The 27,266-nt window shown below is 42.9% G+C and overlaps 1 protein-coding gene across 1 annotated transcript in view; it reads left to right on the forward strand.

The window, feature by feature from the left end:
- Positions 1 to 6,450: 6,450 nt before the first annotated feature.
- Myo81F (unconventional myosin 81F) overlaps positions 6,451 to 27,266 on the forward strand; it is a 198,149-nt gene continuing 177,333 nt past the window's right edge. The window contains exon 1 of the mRNA XM_080282157.1: positions 6,451 to 6,555. Within this exon, the coding sequence (XP_080138283.1) occupies positions 6,531 to 6,555 (25 nt within the window). The 5' untranslated portion in view covers positions 6,451 to 6,530. The remainder of the gene's footprint in view (positions 6,556 to 27,266) is intronic.

Here is a 27,266-nt window from a genome sequence, read left to right on the forward strand (position 1 = left end):
GCATGATTTACTGACAACCTTAAATTTACTAATGAGTGTGTAGGTGTTTGTGTTGTTCATAATCTTTCATCATTTGAGGTACTGCTATATATTTCCTGTCGATATTATTACCGATTACGGTAAATCATAACCAGTCTCCTGCTGTTTATTGCACTTTTAACATGGTAAACTTAGATTTGGTAATGAAGAGACTAATTTGGTATTAATTTGCATGAGGCTTAGTTATTTTTTTTGATATGCATATTCTTTCTGTTTATGAAATTTAAATACACTGTACAAGTAAAGGCACTAAGAGATTGCGACACCTGTGCATACCAGAGGGTCAAATAGTTGACTTCGACTTGTGACCATTGCCTTCAACAGATTACGCTCAAGATCAGTAGCTTCATTCCTGCCTAACCCTTAACCATTCCACAAGATTGGTTCAGATCAGATGCAATCTGTTTGAGTTTCTTTTGTGTAGTGATCTTTGTCTTCTACCTATCCTTGTGACATTGAGATTTGCCCAATTGTTCTCAGAATTGAAGTTTCATCCTGTGTTTGAAATGTGCCAGTGTGCTTGGGGGGAGGGGGTTATCACTTTCGACAGTGGTGGCCCTCCAAACAGGGAAAGGAAGGGGCGGAAGTGAGCAGACTGACTCTCGTATGGAGGGATGCTGTAATTCACCTCTGGTAAATATTTTTTAAATCAGGCCAATTTGTGCTCATATGGATTGGGTAATGGATACCAGAGCTTTATTTAAAAGCTGTGGATGCAATATTCCTATTGTAAGACATTTTTAAAAACTAAATATTTATATATGTGCTTTAAGGAAGCATATTTCTAAATTTCCCTTTGAAGCAGATTAAATAATATTCATTATTGAAGTATGCATATTTCATGTTTCAATAAAACTACAGTATACCAAATAATGAAGAATGGGTTTCTAAAAATCATCATTGTGGTAGGTGGGGGCGCTCACCATCCACTCGATGTAGTGCTGCTCTCGGGCGTCTGCCCTTTTCTCTCCTCTCTCCATTCCTTTCTTCCTCTTCTGTCTTTCTTTACTTTATTCTTTCCTCGTCCTTCTGCCTACGGGTGACTTTACACTCTTCTTTTGTCTTTCTTTCTTTCATTCTTTCCTCTTCCCTCTGCCTATGGGTGACACTACACTGAGTGACAAGCCTAATGGTTTCCTGTACACCATGAAACCATTTACTACGCTGGGTGATAACTATATAACCAAATTATGGCACCTTGTGGTTTAATGGGTAATTACAGCACTCCAATTGGATTGAGCCAGTGAAGGTTTATATCCAAGGGATGGTTGGGGTTATTGCTCATGTAATGTCACTCAGGGATGAGTGAGGCTGGTCACTCTCATCATAAATGTCAGGACCAAATTGACTAGCCCCGGGTTTCTATGCTTCTCATGGGGCAACGTAGAATTGGATGATGGATGGATGGATGGATAGGGTTTGGATGTTTCATGCATAACAGTGCTGATTGTGGCCAGTTACCAAACTTGTAGCAACACTTCACTCATATGGTATGGATAGACAGTGGCCAACCATCTGTTGAGGGGTAGTGAGATAAGACAACTTAATGACATATGTAAAGAGGAAAATAGAGTTATTATGTAGACTTATAATAGGAAAGGTAACAGAATTGTATGGAATGGTAGTAGAAATGCTAAAAATTAGGGAATGAAGAAATGGCAAATGTCATGTATAGGACGTGTTAAAGGGTGTTAGAGAGGGGTTTACCAGAAGAGGGCAATTTTGTGTTACTGTAGAAGAGAATGTTAACTAAGGATTATTTTAAAGTTATTGAAGAATTCCTGATCATTCCATTAATCTTTTAAATTCTGAGAACTTCATAATTCCCCTCCCCCCCCCCCCAATGCCACAGTGTTATGAGTTTTTTAGTCTTTGAATTTTTAGTTTTTTGGTTTAGAATTTCTTGTGAGGGTTATTCACACTAAGTTTCAACAATGTAAATCCTGTTATCCACCAAAATGGGTTCTTCCAGCTCATTCTTATAGTGCAAGGGCAGTAGTACTGACAAACCGGGAACTTCCATGTTTGAAATCGTTCTTCAGTATTTATCTTTGCTTAAATGTGTTGAAAGGTATTTAGAACAGCAGATAAAAGAAAATGAAGAGGTGTTTATGACTGGGAACATAATAGTGGTGATTTTCTTTATAATGTGTACTTTTCTCTTGTTTCTGAGTTTTACCAAAGTACATAATGCAAATACAGTTTTCAGCCATTTGAATCACAAGTATACACTGATGAACAACTTGTTATTTGTTGAAAGTTAAGTGTGAATGAGGATCAGACATACCACTTGTATTTATTCTCTGTGTTATACTGGTACTGTTTACTTACACATTGTATTTTAGGCATTCACATGCTTCCAATAATTATACTATATACTGCAAAAGATTAAATATTATGCTTACTTTATGTACTGGTATACTTATTAGATTAGAGAGGTGTAAGTCTGTCACACTGTCCTATTGTTTGTGTTATCAGAGAAGTGGCAAGCCTTTCAATGTCCTGTAGTTTGTTTAATTTTTTTTCAATGTCCTATGGTGCTAAATAGTGCTGTAATAAGCTCTTGATACTATACTGTACATGAATTTCAGAGATGAGTGCATTATGTATCATTCCAACTAGCCACTGTACTATCTGTAACAAACTTTGTACCGTAAGACTCAGTGACTTTAATATGCCCAAAGTACTTAATTCGTAAGATATGGTCTTTTTTTGTGCTAGTTACACAGGTTGAGTGAACAAAAAAATGTATATTTTATTAAGAAATTTCACAGAAACTATAGTTATAAAGTGTGTATTAGAATAGGAAATGAATGAAGGTATTTTTGTATGTCTAGAATAATGTATATGACTGGCAGAGTTCATAATGGATTATGGAGGAAAAGTGGTTTCACATTTCTTAATTTATACAGTACAGCAATTCCACATTTAGCTCTGTAGGTGTGTTACTCTAAACTGTTAGAAATGGCTTTACAAGCAGGTGATGCTCCAGCAAGAAATATTATCTTTTCAATTATTTTAAAAATCATACAAACAGAGACAAACCAGTATGAAACTGTAAATTATGTGATCAGCCCTACCTTTATGTATGAAATGTTCAAGTCCGAAAGTAATCTTAATATCTGATGCGTTGAGATATTGCTAGTGTATAGGCTAAGGTAATTGTTTAAGTCCTGATTATTTCAATCTTGATCATTCACTGTACATCCTGATCACTTAGTGAATAATGGAGTGTTATTAGAAAAGTTTTCCTTTACATTATTGACATGCAGTGTAAATGTTGTCAAATTAAAGCAGGTTAATTGAGGGATTACTGTACATTTTAAGTATGAGAACTGGTATTTGTAAGCAGTTTTATAAATTATACAAATTAAAACAAGTTTCATATGAATTCTATTTGTGTGTGTGTGTGTGTGTGTGTGTGTGTGTGTGTGTGTGTGTGTGTGTGTGTGTGTGCACCCATTGTATACATGTTACAGAAACCTCAGGGCTACATGGAATATGAGAGATGATGAAAAATGAGAAACCAGTACTGTGGAGTTTGAGAGATGTTATTGCAAAATGATAGACAACGGTAGTAAACTTGCCATGTGGAATATGAGAGCTGTTAATGAAAAATGACAAGATGGAGGTAGTATATGTTTTCATTTGTCTAATAACACCAACTGTGATGATATATGACAAGCCAACAAATAACCATGGGACATGACTTAAAACACCTAATGGAGAAGGCTCCCCTAAAGTAAGATAGATATGATCATGTCTTTCTGTGGAGAGTAATCTAGGATTAAGTGGTCATAGTCCCCAGTCAAGGAAAACCTGTCTACAACTCCAGATCCCAGAATTTGCGAACCTCACAAATGGTGGCTATCAGTGGCATGCTTCTTGGTAGTGGCTGTCAAAATGAGAACTAACATCTGACAGGATATCGAAGAAGGCTGGCCTCAGGTAAAAGTAAGACAGGGAATCCTGCAATAAGTCACAGTGGGTCCTTGTTTTATGCATGCTGAGGTTGCAAGAATACTGTACAGTATTTGTTACACAGCAGGCTGAAGTTATAACATCATGGTTGTGTAGAAAAAGACACTTGCTGCACAATTAAAAATCACCATCCAAAAAAAAAAAAAAAACTGTTTCTGTCTTCCACTCCACAGCTGTTGTTGATCAGTCCCATTCAGTCTGGCCAAACAGACCTATCAGCCACAGGCAAGCAACTGCCCTTGCAGGGCCATTTCGTGCATTGAACTAATGTTCCCTTGCAGTTAATGATGCCTCGGCACAGTGAAGCACGGGGAAGAGTGTGGAGGTTTGGTTCCTGGGTGGATGCCACATTTGTATCTTCAGTTAACAGGGGGGACGATATTTGGCTCCATTTCACCCCATGATCTAGTTGTCTGGTTAACACCCAGCATTGTAAATGGTTTTCTGAGGTACAAGAGTTTCCAGTCTTGTCACTCTGTGTAGAGCCAACTGAAGTGGAAGGAAGAGTAAAACCCTTGCTATACTGAATCCAGTTAACCAGAACTTCGGCTATGTTGGCCTCTTAAATCTTCCACCCCCTTCTGCATTTAATTTCACCTACAGGTTATGCACACTCAGTCGTGGCTGAAAACTGAGATCAAGATTCATACATCCATACTGTCATCCTCTTCCACCAGAATGTTATTGTGATCCAACCTCTTACCTTTAAAAAGGGATGGTGTAGGAGCCTACGATCGAATTTCCAGTAAAGTATAAGCAACGAAGGGAACTGATATTTACAGAAGAAAAGGTGATTATAACAACAGTTGCTTTAATGTAGGCCTATTTTTCCCAGCATAAATATGGTGTACGAAACAAAAAAAAGTTAATTTTTTTAAGGATATGATTATCACACACCCAAGATGACGCTTCTAAACAAAACGGCATTTTCATACCTACTCAGAGCATCTATTTGGACCTAACCTTCAGACCAAACTAACATCTCTTGGTTCTAATCTTGGCATCCTTCTGATGGAAAAGAGAATTGAGAAACCGACCCAAAGCTAACCAAACAGCAAAAACCATTTTCTAACGACTAAAGAATACTGTACTGAGATGTTCAGGTGTTATATTGGGACTGCTTGGTTTAATATGATTAATTAGGATAGATCGTTAGGTTGGTTTAATCAGATTAACTAGATATGCTAAAGCCAGGTTATTCCACTTGATGTAGGCTGCTTTCATCATCTTTATCATTCTTTTTCTGTCAGCCTTCCTCTCTTCCTAAGTCTTCCATCTTTCCTGTCACTTCTTATTACGCTCCTTTCATCTTCAGGCGGCATTACATTGAGTGACAAGCCTAATGGTTTCCTGTAAGCCAGGATACCATTTGCAATGACGGGGGATAACCACAACCAACCCATACTGTACGTGTTCCGTACATAAGGGAGTTGGCGGATGATTAGTGCCCCTCCCTGTAAATAACGGTCACCTCTTGCGGAATTATGGCGTCTGGCTTTAGATAGGTTATTTTACGACACTTCCTGGCCATCACTATTCAAATTACATGTTTCCTACAAAAAATTTCATTAAAATTGATATGACCTACGTAAAAAATAATCATAAACATACATATCATGTTAAAAACCATTAGCCTATGGGAACAAAAAAAAAAAAAAAAGAGAGACCACAATCGAAGTCATATTTTGAAGTGTTTTCTCACTATTTGCCAACATTTTGCTCTTATAACACATCCGCTGTAAATGACCCCGGGAGGGGCTAACGACCCCCCAAAGTTTAGGGGTAGGCTAAATATGAAAATTGAGGCAACAGTTAAGTATAAGGGTAAATAACTACGAAAAGATGGCCGCAGTAAAGCTAAGGATCGTAAACGAACGCCAGACAATCTTTTAATGCAATACATTGTAACGGCTTGTGCTGAAGATTTAACATCAAGGTGACTGATGTTCTGCGGGACGCCTTCCGGTACCTGTGTGCTGTAGGCGACTAATCTAAGAAAGACGCATCTGAACTTCACAAATCTAGATAATCCGCAATACCCATGATAGAGCTAATGCACCACATATGTAATGTGCACATATCGCAAGAAGGATGAATGCGAGTGATATAAAGTTAACGTTTATGACGTCACCCTTTGAGGCAAATTGACTAAAAACGTCCTAGGTGGCAACTTGGAACCTTTTCTCACTTTTCTGATCATACTATTCTTGTACAAGATATTATATACTTTGTAGAGTGCTTAGCAGATGTTGATATATGACAGTTAATGATAAGCAATGTTTTACGTTTTACAGTTATTTACATTTACTAAATGGAATAATCGACAACTGCAGTGTAAACATTAGGGAAAGAGCAACCGCCCGGGCTCAGTCTCTCAGTGATGGCCCAGCTGTGTGAGAGTGTGGTAGTGTGTGGCGTTCGCCCAGAGTGAATTGCTTATCTTTCGTTTTATTTTTTTTTACAATGATATTCGGAAATATTTATTAGTGAGGATTCCATAATTACTTACCATGGAGCGTATCTTCGGGGCCAATGGTAAGCATGCTTATTTTGTTTCATGTGAGTGCTTGCTTTGGTGTAAGGGAACATAAGGGGAGGTCCTGAGCTTCATCGATTTTTGAGGGGACAAGCGAGCTCTCCTGCCCTGCCCCGATTTTCCCCTTGGTTCTGGCCCCTTGAAGACAGTATACTGTATGTTATATTAGTTGCAGCTTGCATGACGCCTGGACTGATCATCCCAGAAGCATAGGTCGTAATTATTTGTAAAACGCAGTGATGAGGCTAGTCGACAGCATTGTATGAATATCCTTTGTTATACCTCCAGTGATAGAATATAGAATCCTGTGTAGGTTGCTGAATAATATAGCCGTATTTAGGTTAATGAAGTTTTTTCTTCGTAGGAAACTTCAGCACCCATTAACAAGAATATATACCGGTAGCATCTGTATTAACATGCTTTAAAGTATTTGTGTAAATTTTAGAGCTCATGTAACCAATCTTCAGTTATTTTGACTAGTTCAGTACGATTTAATAACAGCTTCATTGTAGCTTATCAAGGCGTTGTCTGAAAAAAAAAAAAAAAAAAAACGCGTCCGAGATGATAGGTAACGTATTTTTGTATCGGGCTAATTAATAGCCTGTTGACCAGATTTAATCGCTACCTGTATAAATCTTAACGGTTTTAATAATAATAATAATAATAATGATGATGATGATGATGCTACGTGATAACAGTAAAATCCATACCTTAACATAATGGACTTAATCCGCGAGCTGTCAGATTGAATATTGGCATTGGCCTTTATACTGTTATGTATATATATATTATGATTTTCGTATCATTTCTTCAGCAACTCCGTAACTCTCGTTTCTATTACTGTTTCACCCCTTCCCCCCTTTTTCCCTCTTGATGGTGAAACAAATTCATTTGAATACTTGGCGGTGGCCATTATATATATTCGCATCGTTTCGTAAAACAATCGTCTCACCTCTGGTATCTACTGCATTCCCCCCCCCCCTCATTTTTTTTTTCCCCATGATGGTGAAGTAAGTTCATAGCTGTGAAAACATAAATCAATGAGAAAGGTAATCGAGTGAGGGCTGCAATGATTTTGTGTCACCTACCGTTATAATTTATCGGTGAAATTATTACCAGTCCGCCTATCTCGAGTGATATTGGTAGAAACAGTGATGAAATGCCCCAAGGTAAGGTATTATATAATTTTCTAACAATGAACTTTGATGGAGAAACCTGCATTGACTAAGGGACTTGGTTTTGTATATAGTTTCTAGTATACCGGTAGGCTACCATAGGAAGCCATACTTCATGGATCACATTTACAGTTTCTAAATTTTAAGTAAAATAAAGATTTACGTTTCATGATCCCAGTAATAAAGGTTCCGTGCATTTTGGGAGTTCATTGAAGCATGCAGCCTTTTTACAGTTCTGTTAACGTTGATAGATGTCCATTACTTAATGTTACTAAGATGAATGCGATGGCTTAATGAAAATGTTTAAGAATAAAGAGGGTGATCATGCAACTAGGTAAAACGATTAGGTGATGTAAATAGAATACCAGTAATGTAATCTCGAAGAACGCCAGTTAAGAATGATATTAAGTATCAAAGGAGGCGAAAAACAATTTTAAGACAACTGCCTTAAAGGTAGACAGCACAACTGATTGTAATACAGGATACCATATGATACTTTAGGTTCTATACCGTAGCTGCTGGATATAAGCGAGCCATAATAGGCCTATACAGACAGCCCAGAATACCATACTGTACAATTGCCTTCACTTATAGGTACTGGGAAGAGTGTGAGAGCGGCAACAAGGTAATCGATGTACTGTACACTTGTGCTTTGTTACCCAGCGCGGTGCAGCGGCGGCAGCCACTGGGGGCGCATTGTCCCGTTTGTCACAATTGAAGAAAGCATAGCAGATCTTCTTTAGCAATTTATTTTTCATATCACACTTTTTAGTGCACCTACATGTGACCGGTACGTATGCAAGTAATGTATAAAGACTAATTACGAACAAAGACATCGAATTGAAGGGGTTATTTATTACAGTCGATTTGGCAGGAGCTCATGATTTCCGTTATTTCATCCTGTTTGATACTGTAAGCTTGTTTAGACCACTGCGAAGATACCCCACATACTGCTCTTTCAAGCCAAAATAATTATATATATTCACAATGCCTAACTGACTGCAATTTTTCTTAGCGTTTGCAGTATAGGTGGTCGGTTTAACATTGCCTCGACTTTCATTATTTAAGTCTCAAATGATCCTGATTAGCCTAGTCCGTTTGTTTTCATCTGCCAAAGATCTGTAACCTTTTAAGGTTCGTTTGGTGGCCAAGTGTAGTCAGGTTCATGGGTTGATTTGACAGGAAACTAAGGAGACTCATTCCTGCCTCATAGCCTAACTAAGGTTCATGGAATTTTATGCAACCACCACCTACTATTCAAGTTGTGAGAGTGGTTCAGTTCCCTCGGATGAAAACATTTAATTTTACCGGTACCGGTAATTGTTGTAACCGAATACATAGCGTAAGCCATGAAAAATACGGTAGTTTGTTTTTAAAGCTTCCTCCCCACGTTTCATGAGACTCCTTTCCATTCGTCTCCCTTCTGTGATTTCTACTCCTTTCCACTTCACTGTCATAAATCTCTGCCCCTTCCACCATAGTCCTATCGTCCGCTCCTCGCGTCACGTCTAGTGGGGCAAACCTTTCCCTTCACATCACTCCTGCCCTCTTCATCACCTGGCCTCATCCTCTTCGCTCCACTCCTTCACCCTCTTTCGTAATGATTCTCTCTCTCTCTCTCTCTCTCTCTCTCTCTCTCTCTCTCTCTCTCTCTCTCTCTCCCTGCCTCACCTCTCTTCCCCTCGCCCGTCAACTTTATGGAGCCAACTGGAAAATTTCATGAAATCAGACCTGAACTGGTGCGTAGCCGACGCTCTCTCTCTCTCTCTCTCTCTCTCTCTCTCTCTCTCTCTCTCTCTCTCTCATACGGCATTCTAACTACCGGGAGACAATTTTACACTGCTGAGGGTAAGTTATAGTAGCCTTAGAAAGGATGATAGGCTAGAGTCTCCTAGCCTGACGACAATACGGCTAAAATATCCACACCAGTAGTCCCTTTGTGCTATGTCAGTGCGTGGGGGTGGCCGGATATCGAATGTCTATAACATGAGAGCTGTTATCACGTTCCAGCAAAACTCTACGGTCCCGACACGCCACGTTTCCTCGCATCGCCAGTCATTGTGCAGAAAGGTATGGTACGGTGGCAGGGAGAAATAGACAGAGGAGGAGAATGGTGCAATGTCAGAGGAGGATGAAGTAGACTGGAGAAATGATTGGTGCAGTGACAGGAGGGTGAAGTAGACAGGGGAAATGAATGGTGAAGTGACAGGAGGGTGAAGTAGACAGGGGAAATGATTGGTGCAGTGACAGGAGGGTGAAGTAGACTGGAGAAATGATTGGTGCAGTGACAGGAGGGTGAAGTAGACAGGGGAAATGATTGGTGCAGTGACAGGAGGGTGAAGTAGACAGGGGAAATGATTGGTGCAGTGACAGGAGGGTGAAGTAGACAGGGGAAATGAATGGTGCAGTGACAGGAGGGTGAAGTAGACAGGGGAAATGAATGGTGAAGTGGCCAGGGAAATGAATGGAACAGTGACAGAGGAGGGTAAAGTAGAGGGGAGCAGTGACGGGAGGAGAACGGTGCAGTGACGGAAAGGTGAAGTAGATTGGGAATTAAAGTGAAGTGGTGACAGGGAGGTGCAGTGACTTCGTGAGAGAATGGGACGATGACAGGGGAGAGGAAAATTAAATACCGGTATTCGCAGAAAGAGAAATAGATACATGCAGTGTCACTGGTATGGAAACTAGGTGAGAGAAAATGCATATGGATAAAGCAGTGACTGGATAGGATGACAGGGGAGGATAAACAGGTTGAGGCTGTGGCAGGGAACAAACGTAGACAGTGAAAGGGACAGGAAGTAACAGAGGTAGTGACGGGGGAGAGATATGAACAGAGGTAGTAACAGGAAAGGGAAGAAAAAACAGAGAGGAGGAAAAACAGACAGGGAGTGACGGGAGGGGAAAATATAGATAATGACAGGGGAGGAGAAAATAGACGGGTGGATAGCATAACACGGACAGTAACGGAGGAGAGAAAAGACAGGGAGAGCGATACGGGAAAGAAAAGAACATTGTTGTAGTGGCAGGGAAGGAAAATAGGCATGGGTAGTGGCAGGGAGGAGAAATTAGACAGGGGCAATGGCAAGAGGGGGGAAATAGACTGGCAGTGACTAGGGAGGAGAGAAGAAACAGGAGCAGTGAACGTCGTGGGACATTGACGCTAAAATCTATATTAAGCGTAATTTGCTGTTATACTGGTGTTCGAAGTTAACGCTCTCATCGTATTTACCGTTCAACATGGAGTTGTAAAGAAACCTTGGCCACGTGCCTGCACACTGTCTGTGGCATAATCCCTGGAGATGTATTCTCATAGGATTATGGGCTCTCTGGCACTTCATCCTTGCGATTATCTTGAATATTTCACTGTAGTGTTCTCATTTATGCTATTTATACCCTTTTAATACCGACATAATGCCTAAGTGAAATGCAAAAGAATAAAAACGCGCCTTATGCAGAATCTTTTCTCAGTAGTGCCAGTGAGCCTTCTAAGCTAACAAAAATATAACCATAAGACCCTTCTTTGTTGGCTGTTTCCTCACATCCCTGGACACTACCGCTCCCAACAGTCTAGCCAACATTTTTCTTCCTCCTCCCTCCGTAACCTCTACACATGCTCACTGTTTGGTATGCTTGTCTCAGTTCTGTTCCCGTGTGCGGTATGGTGGGTACCAGAGCTGCGAATTTTAATGAAACGTAATTTAAATGTCAGGATGCTGAGCTGTGAGTAGAAACCAAACAGCTGACGCTCGAAGTACCAATATTTTCGTTGAAACATTGCAATTTGCGAATGTCTGTAAGATCGGTAGATACCGCAATGATTATTGTGTTTATATGACGATATTGCTGTATATCGCATGATGTGAAATGAAGCTCTTTTTGCTTTCTCCAGCGGCTGTATGATAGCGAGTTGTGTTACATGTCATTGTCAACACAAGTCACTTAGACTATACTTTTCCCAGTTTAACGTGGCGTAAAACTGCAATATTTATTATGGAAGCTAAAAGGTTACAAGAGTTGAACGTTATATTATGGTTCTAGTTACGAAGAAGTACAGTGGAAAGTACGTAGAGCCCTAGTAATATTTTGTTCTGCCACTGAGCCGCAGGAAATAAGCTGCAAAAGGACAAAGATCTCTGCCAGGTTAAGTTGAACGAATCATGCAGTACTTGGGTGTTGTATCGCATGTTTGGCTGTCACTCCAATATTATTTCCCCCCCCCCCATGTCATTGTTGATACTGTTGATTTTTATTAATAATCATATGATCGATTGGATACCACATTTGGGGTGGCGTTATGGTGGTGGGGGGGAGGGGAAGTGCTGGCAGTCATGTCTCAAATGACCAACCTGTAGCGCGAGGGATTTGTGGGGGGATGATCAGGAGGAGGTAAGGGTGGGAGGGTCCAGGGGGTAGAGGGAAGAGGGGGAGGGGGTTAGATGGAAGCTGGGGAAAGGAGAGTAGGGCAGAGGGGTCAGGAAGGGAGATGAGGGGAGAGGGTGGGGTCAGGGGGTGGTCAGGATATTATAGTAGAGGGGATCATGAGGAACGTGAGAATAGGAGAAAGGTTAGGAGTCAGGGGAGAAGATGAGAGAAAGAAGGGGCAATGTGAGAGTAGCAGGGTCGGAGTGGGGTGAAGGGGGAGCTGAGAGTAGAAGAGTGGGGACGGGGGGGGGGGTGAGAGTAGGAAAGGGGAAAGAGAACAGTACTGAGAGTGGGAGAGGTGGCAATAACGTCTGCATCCCCCACCACACTCCGGGTTCTTTGTTTAGCAAGGCGCACGTGGCCACCCCCTCACTCCCCCTTACTCGCTCACCCTCCACCATTCTATATGTTCTTCCCCAGCTGTCTCGCCTCTGCTGTCCCCCACCGCCCAATCCCTCCTCCATCCACCCTTACACACACACACACACACACACACACACACACACACACACACACACACACACACACACACACACACACACACACACACACACACACACACACACACACACACACACACACACACTCTCTCTCTCTCTCTCTCTCCTTATTTTTTTTAATCTGTTATTTTTACACACCACTTTATTTTGCCATCCTCACCGTCTTCCTTCCGTCTTCCTTCCGTCTTCCTTCCCTCCACAGTTTCATCCTTTCTCCATCTTCTCTCCTTCCTGCTTAAACCTTCAGTACCAGGGAACTTAGCTATATGTATATATAAAAAAAAAAAAACATTGCATCCTGTAAACAAGTCTCGATGGACACGAACTGATATCAGAAGTCGGTTTGTTTGGTCGTATTCTTCACCTTAATATTCTGCCTTGGTGGGCGTCAAGTCTTTTCGTTTTTCGTGTATCATATTTCAGTTTCCCTTCTACCAGGGTTTCTGTTGTGTGATTCCTTTACCTTCAAATTTCTCTTTTCTCTCATCAGTTCCTCTTTTTAACTTACTTGATATTCCTCTCCTTTCACATTCCCTAATTTCTCCTCTCCATTCTCCGTTTAGTATTACTCCCCTTTCCTCACATTCCCTCAGCAGCCATAATCGTCTCTCTCACGGTTTATCCTCCTCGTATTCTCCAGTTTCTCTAATGTCATTCTCTCCCTCACGGCCCATCCATCAGAATAATCCCCACCACCCTTATCCATACTCTCCCTTTCCTCCTCTCCTTCTCCCACACCCCACCCTTCGTTCCCAGTTATCTTCTTTCCACCTCTGTCTTTCCTTCTTACCCATTAATCTTCCTCCCACAATCCTTCCCCTTTCCCATGTACCGTATCTCCCCTGCCTCCCCATTTAGCCTAGCCAGTCTCCCCTTCTTAATAACTGATACGTAATTTTCACCCATAATCTTCCCTCTCCATTTAACCCCCATTCATTTCCTTTTATCATCTCACACAATCCCTCCTCCTCGTTATTTCCTTCCCCTCCCCATTTTATTCCCCATTCTGATTTGTCATTTATTCTCTCTCTCTCTCTCTCTCACTCAAATAGACTATTTCCCTGACACTCCCCCTTAACATGCCATTCCCATTCCTCCTCTAAATTCCCTTCCTTTTCTCTCTCTTGCTCTGGGACATCCTTCCCTGTCGTTCTCCTTTTCTAACATTTTCTCATACTCGTGGGTTAAAAAATTAGTTTAATTAGTTTTGCCCTAGCAGATGGTAGGCTACCTTATGTTACAGGCCAATAGGCCTCCTAGGCTGTATGTTATAGGTACATACCCGGTACTTCCTTTTTATTCCTATCCTCGTCCCTCCTCTCTGGACATAATACTGACGATCTCTCTCCATTAGCCGTCTCCTACCTTGGTGCCGTAGGTCCTCCCCATTCCTCGTGGGCTAGTTCCCTACATTCCTCCTCCCAGTAGTTCCCCCCCAACCTCCCATCATCAATACCTCCTCATCCTCTCCTCCCCCCAAGTTCCTGTTTATTCCTGCCTCTCCCTACCCCCCACCTCGCCAGCGGTTCCTCCTCAGTTAATCCGTGCCCCTGACGTGATGGCGGTGGTGGCTTGGGGTACCAGGAAGTGTCATTTGGCCGTCGTGTTGGCTGTCTTAGCCGGTCTGTGAGGCATAGGCTATGGAGGAAAGGAAGGCCAGGAGAGGATTTCGCTTGGGATGTTTTGGATACATTTTCTAAGGAGTTTATATCCATTCAGTATTGTGGACACAAAAATTGCACCTCGTAATCCAAGTGTGGCTTTACTAGCTTTGAGATCGATATAGGCCTAGCCTAATAGTTGTGTAGGGTTGCATTATTTTGGTTCTCATTTCAGTCTGCTACACATCTAGAAATAAAACCTATGATCTTATGCAAATATATTTTTTCATACACTACCATTCTTCTCTTCTTTTCAGGCTAGCCTAGTCTTCTGTAAAGAAAAACCACGATCTTATTTGTATTGTTTCATACAGTAATGTGTGTGTGTGTGTGTGTGTGTGTGTGTGTGTGTGTGTGTGTGTGTGTGTGTGTGTGCTTAGCATTGTTCGTAGATTTTTGTAGCACTCATTTACTGGTAGGCTATTGATTTATATATATATATATATATATATATATATATATATATATATATATATATATATATAAACCACATTTGTGTATGTACAATAAACATCAGGGACTTTTTGTTGAGTTAATGACCCGCTATATTTTTGTGCCATCAGCACGGCTATGTAGGGTATATCGTACCGTACAGCTGGTGAGTCTAAAATCTGTCTGTCAATCAGTACCGTGTAACATTACATCTTCGTAGTCTTTACCATGTAATAAACATCACGGGACCAAGGGCTAAGACCTGAGGCTCTCCGATACTTGATAGTCCACGAGTCTGACTTATATTAACTCATTCCTTCATTGTAGCCAAGAGTCTGCCCATTTAAAGAAATCCTTGATTATAATGAGCGCTTTCACTATTGAAATCAAGATCCATACAAACCAAGATCGAGACCAATAGTATTAGCTTCATGTCCATTCACGAGGAGGCATATCAAATGGTCGGAAAAGAAAGTAAGTTATTTGTCTTTAATTAATTTGATATTTTAGTACCGGTACCATGTCAGATAACGCAGCTGGATAGATTAATTGGATGAACGCGACTAAACTTGGATAAAAGGGTCGATGACGAGACAAGAAGTTAGCCTAATTGGAAGGGACTGAGAAGACTGAGGAACTGGATAATGTGGATAGAGAGGCGGGGAAGAATGGCCCGGTCAGTTACGCCAGTTTAATCCTCTTCCCTCCACTTAATACGATTGCCGTACTTCCTTTTCTCCTATAATTTTTACTCTTCTTTCATTATTTTTGAATTAAACATTTCCTCATTTTCACATTTATTCTCTTTTATGCCTACAGTACTTCCTTTCCTTTCATCCAGTTAGCGTATGCGACACTGGCACCTCCAGTTCAAATTCTCCATTTCTTCTCTTCCTCCATGATTTCTGGATTTCTGGTTTTTGCATCTTCCGTCTCATTCTTCCTCCTTACCCTTTTGTTTTAACAAATTCCAACACCTTACCCATCTCTCATTTAGTTCGTCATTCAGTTTTCATTTCGACTTCATCCTTTTTTTTTGTGTGTGTGTGTGTGTCAATGTTTTCATCATTTCAACCATCACTCATTTTATTTCAGCCATCATCCCATTTCTTCTCTCCTCATCCATTTCTATTCTCGACCAACTTTCATATTTATGACTGTAACCCTCTCACTGTCGCAACTCCTATCACTCACATTTGGTTGACGGTTACAGGAACCTGAGAATTATACTGGTGCTGTTAACATTCTCATCTTTGGGACAACTTCTCCGGTACACCCTATTCAATTCAAGCTAACGTAAGAGGATTGTAATAACCTAGAAGTGAGTCACAGGAGCCTGAGAGTTATTCTTTCCTCCTCCCCCCTCCCCTCTCTTTCTCCCGACACTCCAGTCAGTCACCTACCAGCACGACCCGCAATTAACACCCTCATCGCCGCAACTTGAGCCGCTCGTGTAATTGGTTTCTTCACAAGTCATTGTTCGCCCGGGGTTGAATTTGTCACTTATTTATGCATTGTTCTGTGTCTACCTCTTTCGCTGTCTTTCTTTCTGTCCTCAGTGCACAGTACCGCTCGCGCGCGCGTGCGTGTGTGTGTGCGTGTGTGTGTGTGTGTGTGTGTGTGTGTGTGTGTGTGTGTGTGTGTGTGTGTGTGTGTGTGTGTGTGTGTGTGTGCGCGCGGGGGGGGGGTGTTAATCCGCAGCACACGGAGGCCGGGTCACACAGCAGCTGTCAGTGTGTGGTGAAGGCAGGACAGTTCACCCCCGCACCTCTATTGCGGCAGCTTAGTACATACAAGTGGCGGTGGTGGACGGGAGGGGAGGGATGGTAACATTAGATCTTTACTGCCTTGCCCTCCTTCCCTCCCTCCCTTTTTTCTTTCATCTCTCCTTTCTTCTTCCTTCCCTCCTTTTCTTCACTTCTCTTTTTCTTGCCCTCCTTCCCTTCCTGTTCTTGTTCTTCTCTTCTCTCTTACATGCCCTACTTCCTCTTCTCCTTTATTCTTCTCTTGTCTCCCACCTTGTCTTCCTTTCGTTTCGCTTTCCCTCCCCCCGGCCTTCGTTAGCGTTCTTCTTCCTTCCCCTCCTTCATTCCCTCCTCTCCATCTTCCCTTCTGTCGTCCTTGCCCTCTTCCTATCCCTTCTATTTTTTTTCCCATTTCTTCATGCTCGTCCCGATCGTCGTTTATACATCGCATCTTCTCTTCATTCCTTCTTCTTATTTACTTTCTTGTTGCTCCTTCCATTCTTCCCTTCGCCCTTTCTTGCATATTTTACTTCCGTTCCTCTTTTTCTTCTTCTTATGCCTTCCTTTATTTTTTCGCCTTCCCTCTGTCTTTTCCCCTTTCCTTTTTTTCTCTTCCTCACTTTCCCAGGAGCCAGCTGTTCTCCTTTCGTTTCTCCTTTCTTCCTGCCCCCCTCCTTGATGCTTCCTTTAGCCCTCCTTCATACTTCCTTTAGGTCTCTTCCTTCCTTCTTTAGCTATCTCCTTCTTCCATCATCCTTCCCTCTTCCCTTCCTTCATATATCCTCTCTCCCTCATTTCTCCCTCTATCTTTTCCATCCTTCCTCCGTTCATCTTTCTTCTTCCCTCTTCTTCATACTTCCTCCTTCCCTCAGCTGTCTTCCCTCTCCTCATCCCACTGCTTCTTCTTCCCCCTTCTTTTCTCCAATCCATTATGTCACCCACCCTCCTGTCAGCATCCCTTTCAGTTTTCCCTGTCTTTCTCTCCACTATCCCTCCATTCTTCCGTCTCTCACGTCCCTTCAATCTTTATTTATTTCTTTTCATTTTTTTTTTTAAATTCCTGGCCTCCATCTTGTCTCTGAAGTCCCCTGTCTTCCTTCTTTCCTTCCTGTCATTTGATCCTCATCCTTTCTCCCTACCTCCTCTTTCGCATACCTGTTCCTCTCTTCCCCCTACCTCCTTTCCATTTTTCTTCCTCCTCTCACCATCCTTTCCTCCTCCCAGTTTTACCTTCCTCTTCGCTGTCAGGCACGTTCCTCCTCCCCCCTCGCGTCCCTTCCCATTCATTCTTCCTCTGTCCCACGTTCGTCTTTCCAAACCCCTTCTCTCATCAGCCTGTAACCCATCCTGTCCACATCCTTCTCATAACGGTGCCTTCTCCTCAGTTCGATGACACATTCTGTACCGTATTTCGTTCCTAGCTCCTGACGATATTATTCATCTTAGGACAGGTCTTTTGTAGTGAAGGGGTTAATGAACGACATATCTGACTCCTCCATTTAGAAAAATACCGGTATCTCGAAAGTTAAATGCAGTCGTCCGGTTTTTTTTCTTTCTTTCTTTCCCGTCGGTGGTTGCATTCTGCTTAAGAGAATTTTTAAACTGAAGGGGTTCGATGAAGCCATAGTTAACTCCTTCACTACCATTGCGATCTCGTTATTATTATTATTATTATTATTATTATTATTATTATTATTATTATTATTATTATCGCTTTGCCTCATTCTTCCATTTCTTCTCTCTTCCTGGTTCTGTAGTTGTTCGTTCATCTTCCAGCTCTCTTCCTAATTTCTTCCACCCTATCACATCATCACTTTTCACCAGTGAGCCTACTGTATGGTTTCATCACCCCCCCCCCTCTCTCTCTCTCTCTCTCTCTCTCTCTCTCTCTCTCTCTCTCTCTCTCTCTCTCTCTCTCTCTCTTTCTCTCGCTCAATCTATCACTCTATCTATCTGTTTCCTTTCCTCCCCTCACCACATTCTTCCCTCCCGTCTTCCGCGTTAGCCAGTATCAACAAATAAAGGGGACTGGCTAAAGCTTCTGCGGTTCACTCGTTTACATCATGGAATGGGACCTGTTAGTCAGTCATTATCAGTTAAGTGGCTAGTCAGTCGGTTTTGTGAATGATTTTGTTGGTCAGTCAGTCAGTCAGTCAGCCAGTCAATTAGTTATTTAATTAGTTACCGGTAGTTAATCAGTCAGTCAGTCAGTAAATTTTGTCATTATCAGTCAATAAGCTAATTTACCTACTCATTCACTTCTGTGTATCAGTGAGTCAATTGGTCAGGCATTCACTATTATGTTCCAGTTGGCTATCAGTCAGACGGTAAGTCACTCGGTTTGATGTATCGGTGAGTTAGTTGGTGATAGTCAGTTTAATAAATCAGTAAGTTAGCTGGCCTGTCTGTTAGTTTTAAGTATAATTCATTTAGTCAGTCAGAGGTATGTATCAGTCAGTCAGTTTCATGTATCAGCAAGTAAATCAGTTTTAACTCTGTTTCAGTTCGGATATGAGTTAGAGTGTAGCATCATCAGTCATTGAGTCAGTCAGTTTGCACAGGGAAAATCTGTTCATTCATTCCCTATCATCCAAAGCAACCACTATAGCTTATTTTCCCCCAGTAATCAGTGTCAGCGTTAAAAGGTTTAGAGAGAGAGAAAAAATAGACAAATGTTGGCGCTTCCCATTTCTGCCAGCGCGTTTCATTTTACGGTTGATTTCTGACAGGGTGATATATTGGGAAATGGGGGTCCGGTTTGGTATATGATTAACGTGGATGGAATGATTTGCTGTTGAAAAAGAAAGGAATGAAGGAATAGGTGAAAGGGAAAAGCAGGAAGGATTGAAGGAACATGTTATAGAGAAAAGAAGAAAGACGAACAGATGATGCGTGTTGTGAAGGAAGGAATATTCAGTATGGAAGCAGTAACGCAAACAATGTAGCTATTATGGAATAAGAAAAAGGTTACAGGAAGTCATAACCCTTACGGAAAAATAAGGATCGAAGGTGAAGATAAACGAGAAGAATATTTGGTATGCAAAAATGAAAGAACCGAAGACCGTAAGCCTAGAAGAATAAAAGGTGTATGAAAAGTTTAATGAATGGCGCTCATTTTTACACATCTCTTTACTGCAGAGGGTACTTTACAATACATGAGTCGGAGGAAGGAAGGGAAGACGCGAAAGGATGAAAGGAGTGGAAGAAGAGTAGACATACGGTACAAGAGACTACTGGGGGAAGTGTTAGGGGGTATAGAAAAAGAATTCGGAGGGAGTAGAGGGTGGTGAGGAGAGGGGAGGGGGAAAGGGATCAGGGACGAAATGGAAGGAGAAAGGAGGGAGGAGTGAGGTGAGAACCATGACTGAGGACGAGTGTGAAGGACAACAAGAAAGTACACAGAGAAGGGGAAAGAGAAGAAAGAGTGAAGAATTTGGGGGAACATGATAAAAATAGGTGAGATAGAGGCAAGCTGACTAGATAGATATACGGTAGTAGCCTACAGAGATAGTAAGGAAGTAAACAGCTAAATGAGACAGAACAAATCAACACTTAGAGGGTGAATAAAGGATGTGGACGGAGAGAGAAGAGGGATAAAGATTTTATATGGAACCTCACAAGCCTCTGTTCCTTTCATGGGCTTTGAGAGGGTGAAGTGGCGAGGAAAAAGAACAGAAATGAATGAAATTATTCGAACAGCGCCTTTGAACTGTGTGAGCGAGTTTTATTTTTGTTTTCGAAACGCTGTATCTGATGGAATTTTGTGTATTTTATCTCTCGCTTCTCTCCATGGGTTTTCTTTTGTAAATTTTGTGATCTAACTCATTCACCTTGATGACACCTTTTTTTTTTCTTTTTTTTTAATAATCTTAATCAGGCTGCCACCAATCGATTTTATTCATCTTTGGGAGAGCCTAAAATATTTAAAGTGTTAATGAAGTCTCCATTTATCCGTAACTCCTCTAGATCGAAAAGTCTCCAATACGCATCATAAAATTGTCTGGAGATTGTAAGAATGAAATTAAAAGGTCGTCCTGTGAGTGAAGAGTTAAAGTTTTAATTTAATATTTCTGAGGTTTCCATATCACCTCTTCATTAGTTTTGTCAGTTTTCACCTGTATTCACCTTCCTTTTTAAGCTTTCCTTTTAGCCTCCCATTTTCCTGCTATTCCTTTTTACGGTTCTCTTCTCACCCCATTGTTTTCGCTTACCCGTCTCCTACAGCTCTGTCGTTTGTTCCCGTTTCATTTCTTCTGCATCCCCCTTCCTCTCCTCCCGCCGTACTTCCATTTACTCCTCACATTTTTCTGTCTCTCCTCCCTCCTTTCATTTCCACTTTTCCTCTTCCCTTCATCGTAATTTTCGTCTGTACCGGTACCTCTTTTCCTCCGTCTTGACCCTCTCTCTCCACTTCATAACACTTGGAACTCGCTCTTTACCTTATTCTCTCATTACCTCCCACCTTTACTGTGTTCCACCAAATTTTCTCTGCGCCCTTCCCCCGTACCTTCATGTTTTGCTTCTTGTTTCCCCTCTGTACAGTACCTATACTCAGTTTTTTTAATCGAGGCGAAGATGCACTTGAAAGATTGGTGATTATTGGCTGAATGCAACATTACTTCATACTCTAGCATTATTAACTGAGAACAAGTATCTGAGAGGGAAATTTGGGTTAGTAAATATTTTTTTGGACATGTTGCATTCAGCCAATCATCATCAACCTGTCAGGTGCATCTTCGCCTCAGTAAAAAAAAACGGAGTATAGGCCTACCTCCTATTCACTTGTGGTTCATCTCTCTTTGCCTCTCTCTCTTACCCTGTACATCTTCAGCTCCCTTTTTCTTTTCTTTTCTATTTCATATCTTCTGTACCTTTTCCCTCTCACTTCTTCCATTCTCTTTTTCTCCCTCTCTCTTTCTACCTTCCTCAACCCCCTCTTATTTTACCCCCCCCCTCTTTACCTTCCTCTCTCCCTCTTTCTCATCCCTATTTTTCTCCCCCCACCCCCTCTGTCCCTCCTATCTCCCCGTGATTATCTTTCCCCTCTTCCTAATTAACCTGTGCAGTGGTGTTGGGCGGGCTGGGGCTGGTTATGCAACTCCTGGGCGTGTTGGGAGTGATCGGTCGTGTTTGGGGCTGTTGGTCATCCTGGGAACTCTTAGGCTGGCTGGGGTGTAATGATTGGGTCATAGGCGTGCGTGGGACTGATGGATAGGGGTGGGATGATTATATATAACTCTTGGGCGTGTTAGGGGTCATTGAGTGGGGCTGGGTTTATTGGTTGATTTGAACGTGCTGGTGAGTGTTGGGTGGGACGTGATAAAATCGTTGGACGGGGCGTACATAGAACTGACTGTTAGATGTGGGGCTGTTGAGGAACTGTTGGCCAGGACGCAGGCTGGGGGATGGGACGTATTTAGGATAGAAGAAAAAACTCCAGCAAGCGGAACAATGCTGGTCCCGCCCAAGGCAAAAGGCCCAGGTATCTCTGAACATAAGAGGTACAGTCTTGAAGAGGAAGGGACCGTCGGGGGTGGAGAAAGACTGGGGTAAGGTGAAACGGACGTATTTAGGAACTGTTGGACGAAGCAGGGCATGTTTAGGAACAGTTGGGCAGGGTGTGGTGGGGTTGGATGTGTTTAGGGACTGTTGGGCGGGCGGGGCGGGGTTGGGTGTGTTTAGGGACTGTTGCCAGGTGAGTGGGGCGGGGTGGGGTGTGTTTAGGGACTGTTGCCGGGTGGGTGGGGCGGGGTGGGGTGTGTTTAGGGACTGTTGCCGGGTGGGTGGGGCGGGGTGGGGTGTGTTTAGGGACTGTTGCCGGGTGGGTGGGGCGGGGTGCGGTGTGTTTAGGGACTGTTGGGCGGGCGGGGTGGGGCGGGGCGTGCAGGGTGCCAGTTTGCAATCAGCAGTTAATTTCCCGTGCTGCGCCTCACTTTAATTCGGGGGGCGGGGGGGAGCGGGTTTTGGCGAGAGGGTTGGGTGGGGGTGTGGTGGGACTGGTGGGGTTAAAGGTTCAGGGGGAGAAGGGGGAATGGATGAAGGGGGGGTGGGAGAAGCGGAAACAGATGGGCGGAGAGAGGGAGGTGGAGTGAAAGGATGAGGGGAGAGAGACTCGGGGAAGGGGGAATAGGATATGAGAGAGAGCTGGGCGAAGGGAGGATGCGCAAGAGAAGAGGAAGTTGGCGAGGGGAAGGAGAGGCAAAGAAGAGTGGAGAAGCTATGGGGAAATGATGAGGCAAAGGTGAGAGGGCGCAATGGAAGATGGAGGGGGGAGAGAACTTAAGGAGTGGAGGCAGAGGAGGGGGCAAGTGTGGAGTAAGGGACTAACGGAAGAGGAGGAGCGACAGAAGAGGGAGTGGAGGGAGTATGGGAGAGGAGGGAGCAAACATGGAGAGGGGTTGAGGGGAGAGGGACAAGGGAAGATAGGAGGGGGGATTCAGGGAATGAGGGGAGAAGAAGAAACAAAATTGTGGAGAGGGAAGAGTGGGAGTTGAGGTAATTAGGCCTTAGGGGAGAGGAGGGAGCAAACTTGCAGAGGGGAAGAGCGGACAAGAGAGGGGAGGGTGGGACGATGGAAAGAGGAGGAAAACTGAGAGTATTATTGCAGCGGAGGAAACGAATATGGAGAGAAGAAAGATGAGAGCGAGGAGAAATATAAAAGAGAAATAGGGCGAGGAAATGGATCTTTTTCATCATTATCATCATCTTTCCCTACATCTTCATTTCATTTTCGGATGGGTGTGTCATCATAACCACAATTTGCGTCACCATCATTATCCAGCAACAGTAAAAACAGCAACAGCCAACACTGCATCAGGTGCATAATGATGATGGATGCGCTGGTATTTTTGAGCTGTTTTTGTGCGAACTTGCCGTCATTCACGAGCATCAGTTCGTTAATCACCGAACTAGCGTGCGTTGGGCTCCGGTATTTTTTTAATGAATTGGGGCTGGAATGCTATTAGGGGTGGGTGAGTGCGGGTAGCTTGTGGAGTGTGGGTGGAACAGGGGGTTCGTGGGAATGTTTGAGTGGGTTGTGGGTGTGTTTGAGTGGGTTGTGGGTGTGTTTGAGTGGATTGTTGGTGAGTTTGAGTGCGGTGTGTGTGTGTGTGTGTGTGTGTGTGTGTGTGTGTGTGTGTGTGTGTGTGTGTGTGTGTGTGTGTGTGTGTGTGTGTGTTTGGTTGGTTGGTTGTCTGGTCACAAGTTAGGCTATATATCCTGATGGAACGGTGGATAAAGGGTGTTGTTATGTGGAGTGGTTCGTGAGCTGTTTAGGTTACTGAAAAACATTCGTGCTAAATCTAGGGATGTGAATATTGTGATGAGGGGCAGATTAATGGAGTGGCCATAGAGTGTGAGGCAGGTGTATTGTGCGGGATTTGTGGTGAGGTAAGGTAGGGGAGTTGCGAGATGTGAGTTGGAAGTGATTTGAGATGAGTTGTGGAAATGAGGCTTAGAGGCGTTCTCCATAAGCCCCCTTACGTACAATGTCGACTAGTATTTTTACTCCTGTTACTGCCAGACGATTTTTCTCCCAATAATAAACCCAGCACAGGTGATGGATTAAAAGAGACAAAGTGGAGAAGCCGGATAAAAGATGTAATAAAGAAAAGAGGAGTAAGAGGGAAGTGCAGTGTGGGATGAAAGAGAAATAAATGGATGGCGGAGCAAGATTTAAAAAAAAAACGCAGAAAGAGAAAAATTGGACTTAGCTCCTGTCGTCCGAGGGTTTTTATATTTAATTTTTCCTCTCTCCAGGTGACTTGATTAAACTTTGCGGAAACCTGTTGCAGGCATGGGTTTAGAAACAGTCTCCCTTAAACTCCTCCATGAAAAGTTTCCCAGAGTTGAATATCATAGCTGGTCATGTAGAGGCAAGAATTAAAGAAAAAGACGTGGTTGGATTGAAAGGATTAATGATGCTGGAGAGAGAAGAAGATACCTCAGCTTGAAAAGCAGTAAGATGGAAACACACACACACACACACACACACACACACACACACACACACACACACACACACACACACACACACACACACACACACACACACACACACACACACAGAGAGACGATTCAAGTAACATATGCGAGAAATATGGTTCCAGAGGCATAGGCTAATATGTAGATGAGGAAGAAGCGTTGGCGAAAGGGAGAAAAGGAAGTAGATCCATGGGAGTGGAGGAAGTGAAGACAGGGAGAGTATAGCAAGGGAGAGGAGAAAGGAATGAGACTGGAAAGAAAATCGGTAAGAGTAGTATAGAGAGAAGTTGTTAGAAAGACGTCTGACAAAGAGGAACTGAAGAAAGAGACACAAGGAAGTAGCTGCATGGGAAGCGAGGAAGCGAAATTTAGATGGATAAAGCTAGGGAGAGACGTAACCCAAGAACGAGGACGGAGGGAAAGCGACGAGCATGGACGAGCGATGTTGCTTGAAGGACAGACGACGCAGCAAAGTTGATGGAAAAGGGAAATGCAAGAAGGTAATGGAAACTCAGGAAGTAACGAGGAGAACAAGGCAAGGGAAAGGAGAAAACAACAGTGAGGTCAAAGGGAAAGTGGCAGGCATAGAATAGATTGATGTTGCTTGGAAGACTGCGAGAAAAATGCTGGTTGTGAATCTCGACCATAAAAGGAAAAGGAGAAAGGGGTACGAGAGGCGGGATGAAGAAAGGAACTGAGGAGGGAGGGGGAGAAAGAGAAAAGCTGAGAAATGGAGAGAGAAAGAAGGAAAAGAGGAGGAAGAGGAGGAGGGAGAGGAGTCGGAAGGAGTAAAAGGGAGGATGCGATAAAAAAAGTAAAAAGAGGCGGGACGAAGACAGGGACTGAGTAGAAGAGGGAAAGGAAGGGAGAGAGAAACCGAGGAATTGAGAGAGGATGAGGGGGAAGGAGAGAGAGAGAGAAAAAAAAAAAAAGGGAAAGAGGAAGGATACCATAAAAGGAGAATAAAGAGGCAGGGGATGCAGGGGGGAGGAAGAGACGGGTGGAACGGGGAAGGGAAGGGCAAGAGAAACAGACGAGTGGAGAGGAGGGATAAGATGGGGGAAGAATTCGAGGACTGGGAGGGAAAATTGTAACATAGGACTGAAGATGAAGAGAAAGAGGCTATGAGGAGAATGTACGAGCTTAATGACGGATGGAGAGAGAGAGAGAGAGACGAAGAGGGAAAGAGTTATGGGAGGAGGAGGAGAAGGGGAGGGCAACTCGGCTCATGCATATACAAAGTTGATGGCCCGTGGTCTGCTGGGGGTGGGTGGGGCGGGGAATATAAGGAAGGAAAGAAGGAAGGAGTGAAGAATGGGTTGAAGGAAATAGAATGTGAAGGAAAGGGGTACATAGAGGATTTACAGGAAGTAGGATGTGAAGGAGAAGGGTACATTTAGATTTTGAAGGAAGTAGGATGTCGAGGAAAGAGGTACTGAGATGATTTGTAGGAAACAGGATGTGAAGGCGAAGAGTACATGAAGAATTTAAAGGAAGTAGGATGTGAAAGAGAAGGTTGTGTTTAGGAGTATGAAGGAATGAAGGAGAGATGCATGGGAGAAAAACACAGAAATTTGAAATGAGAAACAGGGAAGATAGCTCAAAGGAAGCATGGTATGAAGGTGATGGGTTTGTGCAGGAAGGAAAGACGGAGGGAGTGAAGGATGATTGGAAGGAAGTAGAGTCTGAAGGAGATTCCCTAATATAGTCTAAGTCGGACAAAAAAAGGTTGAATCTTCACAGTAAATACAGTTTTATTTCAGCATATTTGTGGTTATAATTCTTCCACATAATGAAATGGAAGGATAACCTGTAGGAAATCAGATATAAAGGAGAGAGGTACTGTACACACGGTAAGAAGGAAGTTTAAACGCGTGGACCGAAGAAAGATGGGCAAGAGCCAAGAAGGAAAGGGAATGCATGAGTGGAAAAAATTGACGAAGGGAATGCGTCAAGGAGATATGAGTAAAGAAGAGGAAGTTACTTGAGGCTTACAGTACTTTTGAGAAGAAACGAGGAAACTGCAAATGAGACAAAAAATAAATAAATAGGTGAATCGTAACAGGAGGTATAAGAAGAGATAAAAATGAGAAGAAAGGAAGACGTAAAATAGATACCAGTACTTGTATGTGGATAAAATAAGTGAAGAAATAAATGCATGGGTGAGTCTAACCAGATAACATAAAAGAAAAAGAAAACGAGAAAAGAGGAAAAGAAATGGGGAAATGAATGGCTAAGCTGCGTGTGTGGATACAATGTACTCGATAGGCTTTATGCTCCAGTGCCCCCGGGTACAGAAGCAACTCAAACGTTACTTCCATCATTCTCCCCCACCTCCCCCTCTTCTTCCCATCATTATTGGTGCTTTACTTCGTCCCCATTCCTCTCCCCTCCCCATCTCCGCCGTCATCATCACCCACACCACTTCCTTCCCCTCCTCACTCCACCCCTTGCGTTTCTTCCCTCCTCCCCCTCTGCCTACCCCGTCCTGTCCACCGTTCCAATCTTCACCGTTCTTCCACACCTCCACCACCACCACCACCACCACCATCATCATCATCATCATCATCATCATCATCATCATCATTCTCTCTCTCTCTCTCTCTCTCTCTCTCTCTCTCTCTCTCTCTCTCTCTCTCTCTCCCCGTTTATTTCGTTTCTTTCATCAACTTTTTCTTTCTCCCTACTCCAATGTCTCGAGACCTCTTTTCCTTCGCCCACTCTGTCCTCCTTCCCCTTGTGACTGCTCTCTTCTTTCTTCGCCAGTCCTCTACCAACCATCCTGCCATTTT

Source organism: Coenobita brevimanus, chromosome 92, assembly GCF_032717465.1.
Source record: "Coenobita brevimanus isolate Jiangsu-jjx chromosome 92, ASM3271746v2, whole genome shotgun sequence".
In the NCBI taxonomy this organism is placed as follows: domain Eukaryota; kingdom Metazoa; phylum Arthropoda; class Malacostraca; order Decapoda; family Coenobitidae; genus Coenobita; species Coenobita brevimanus.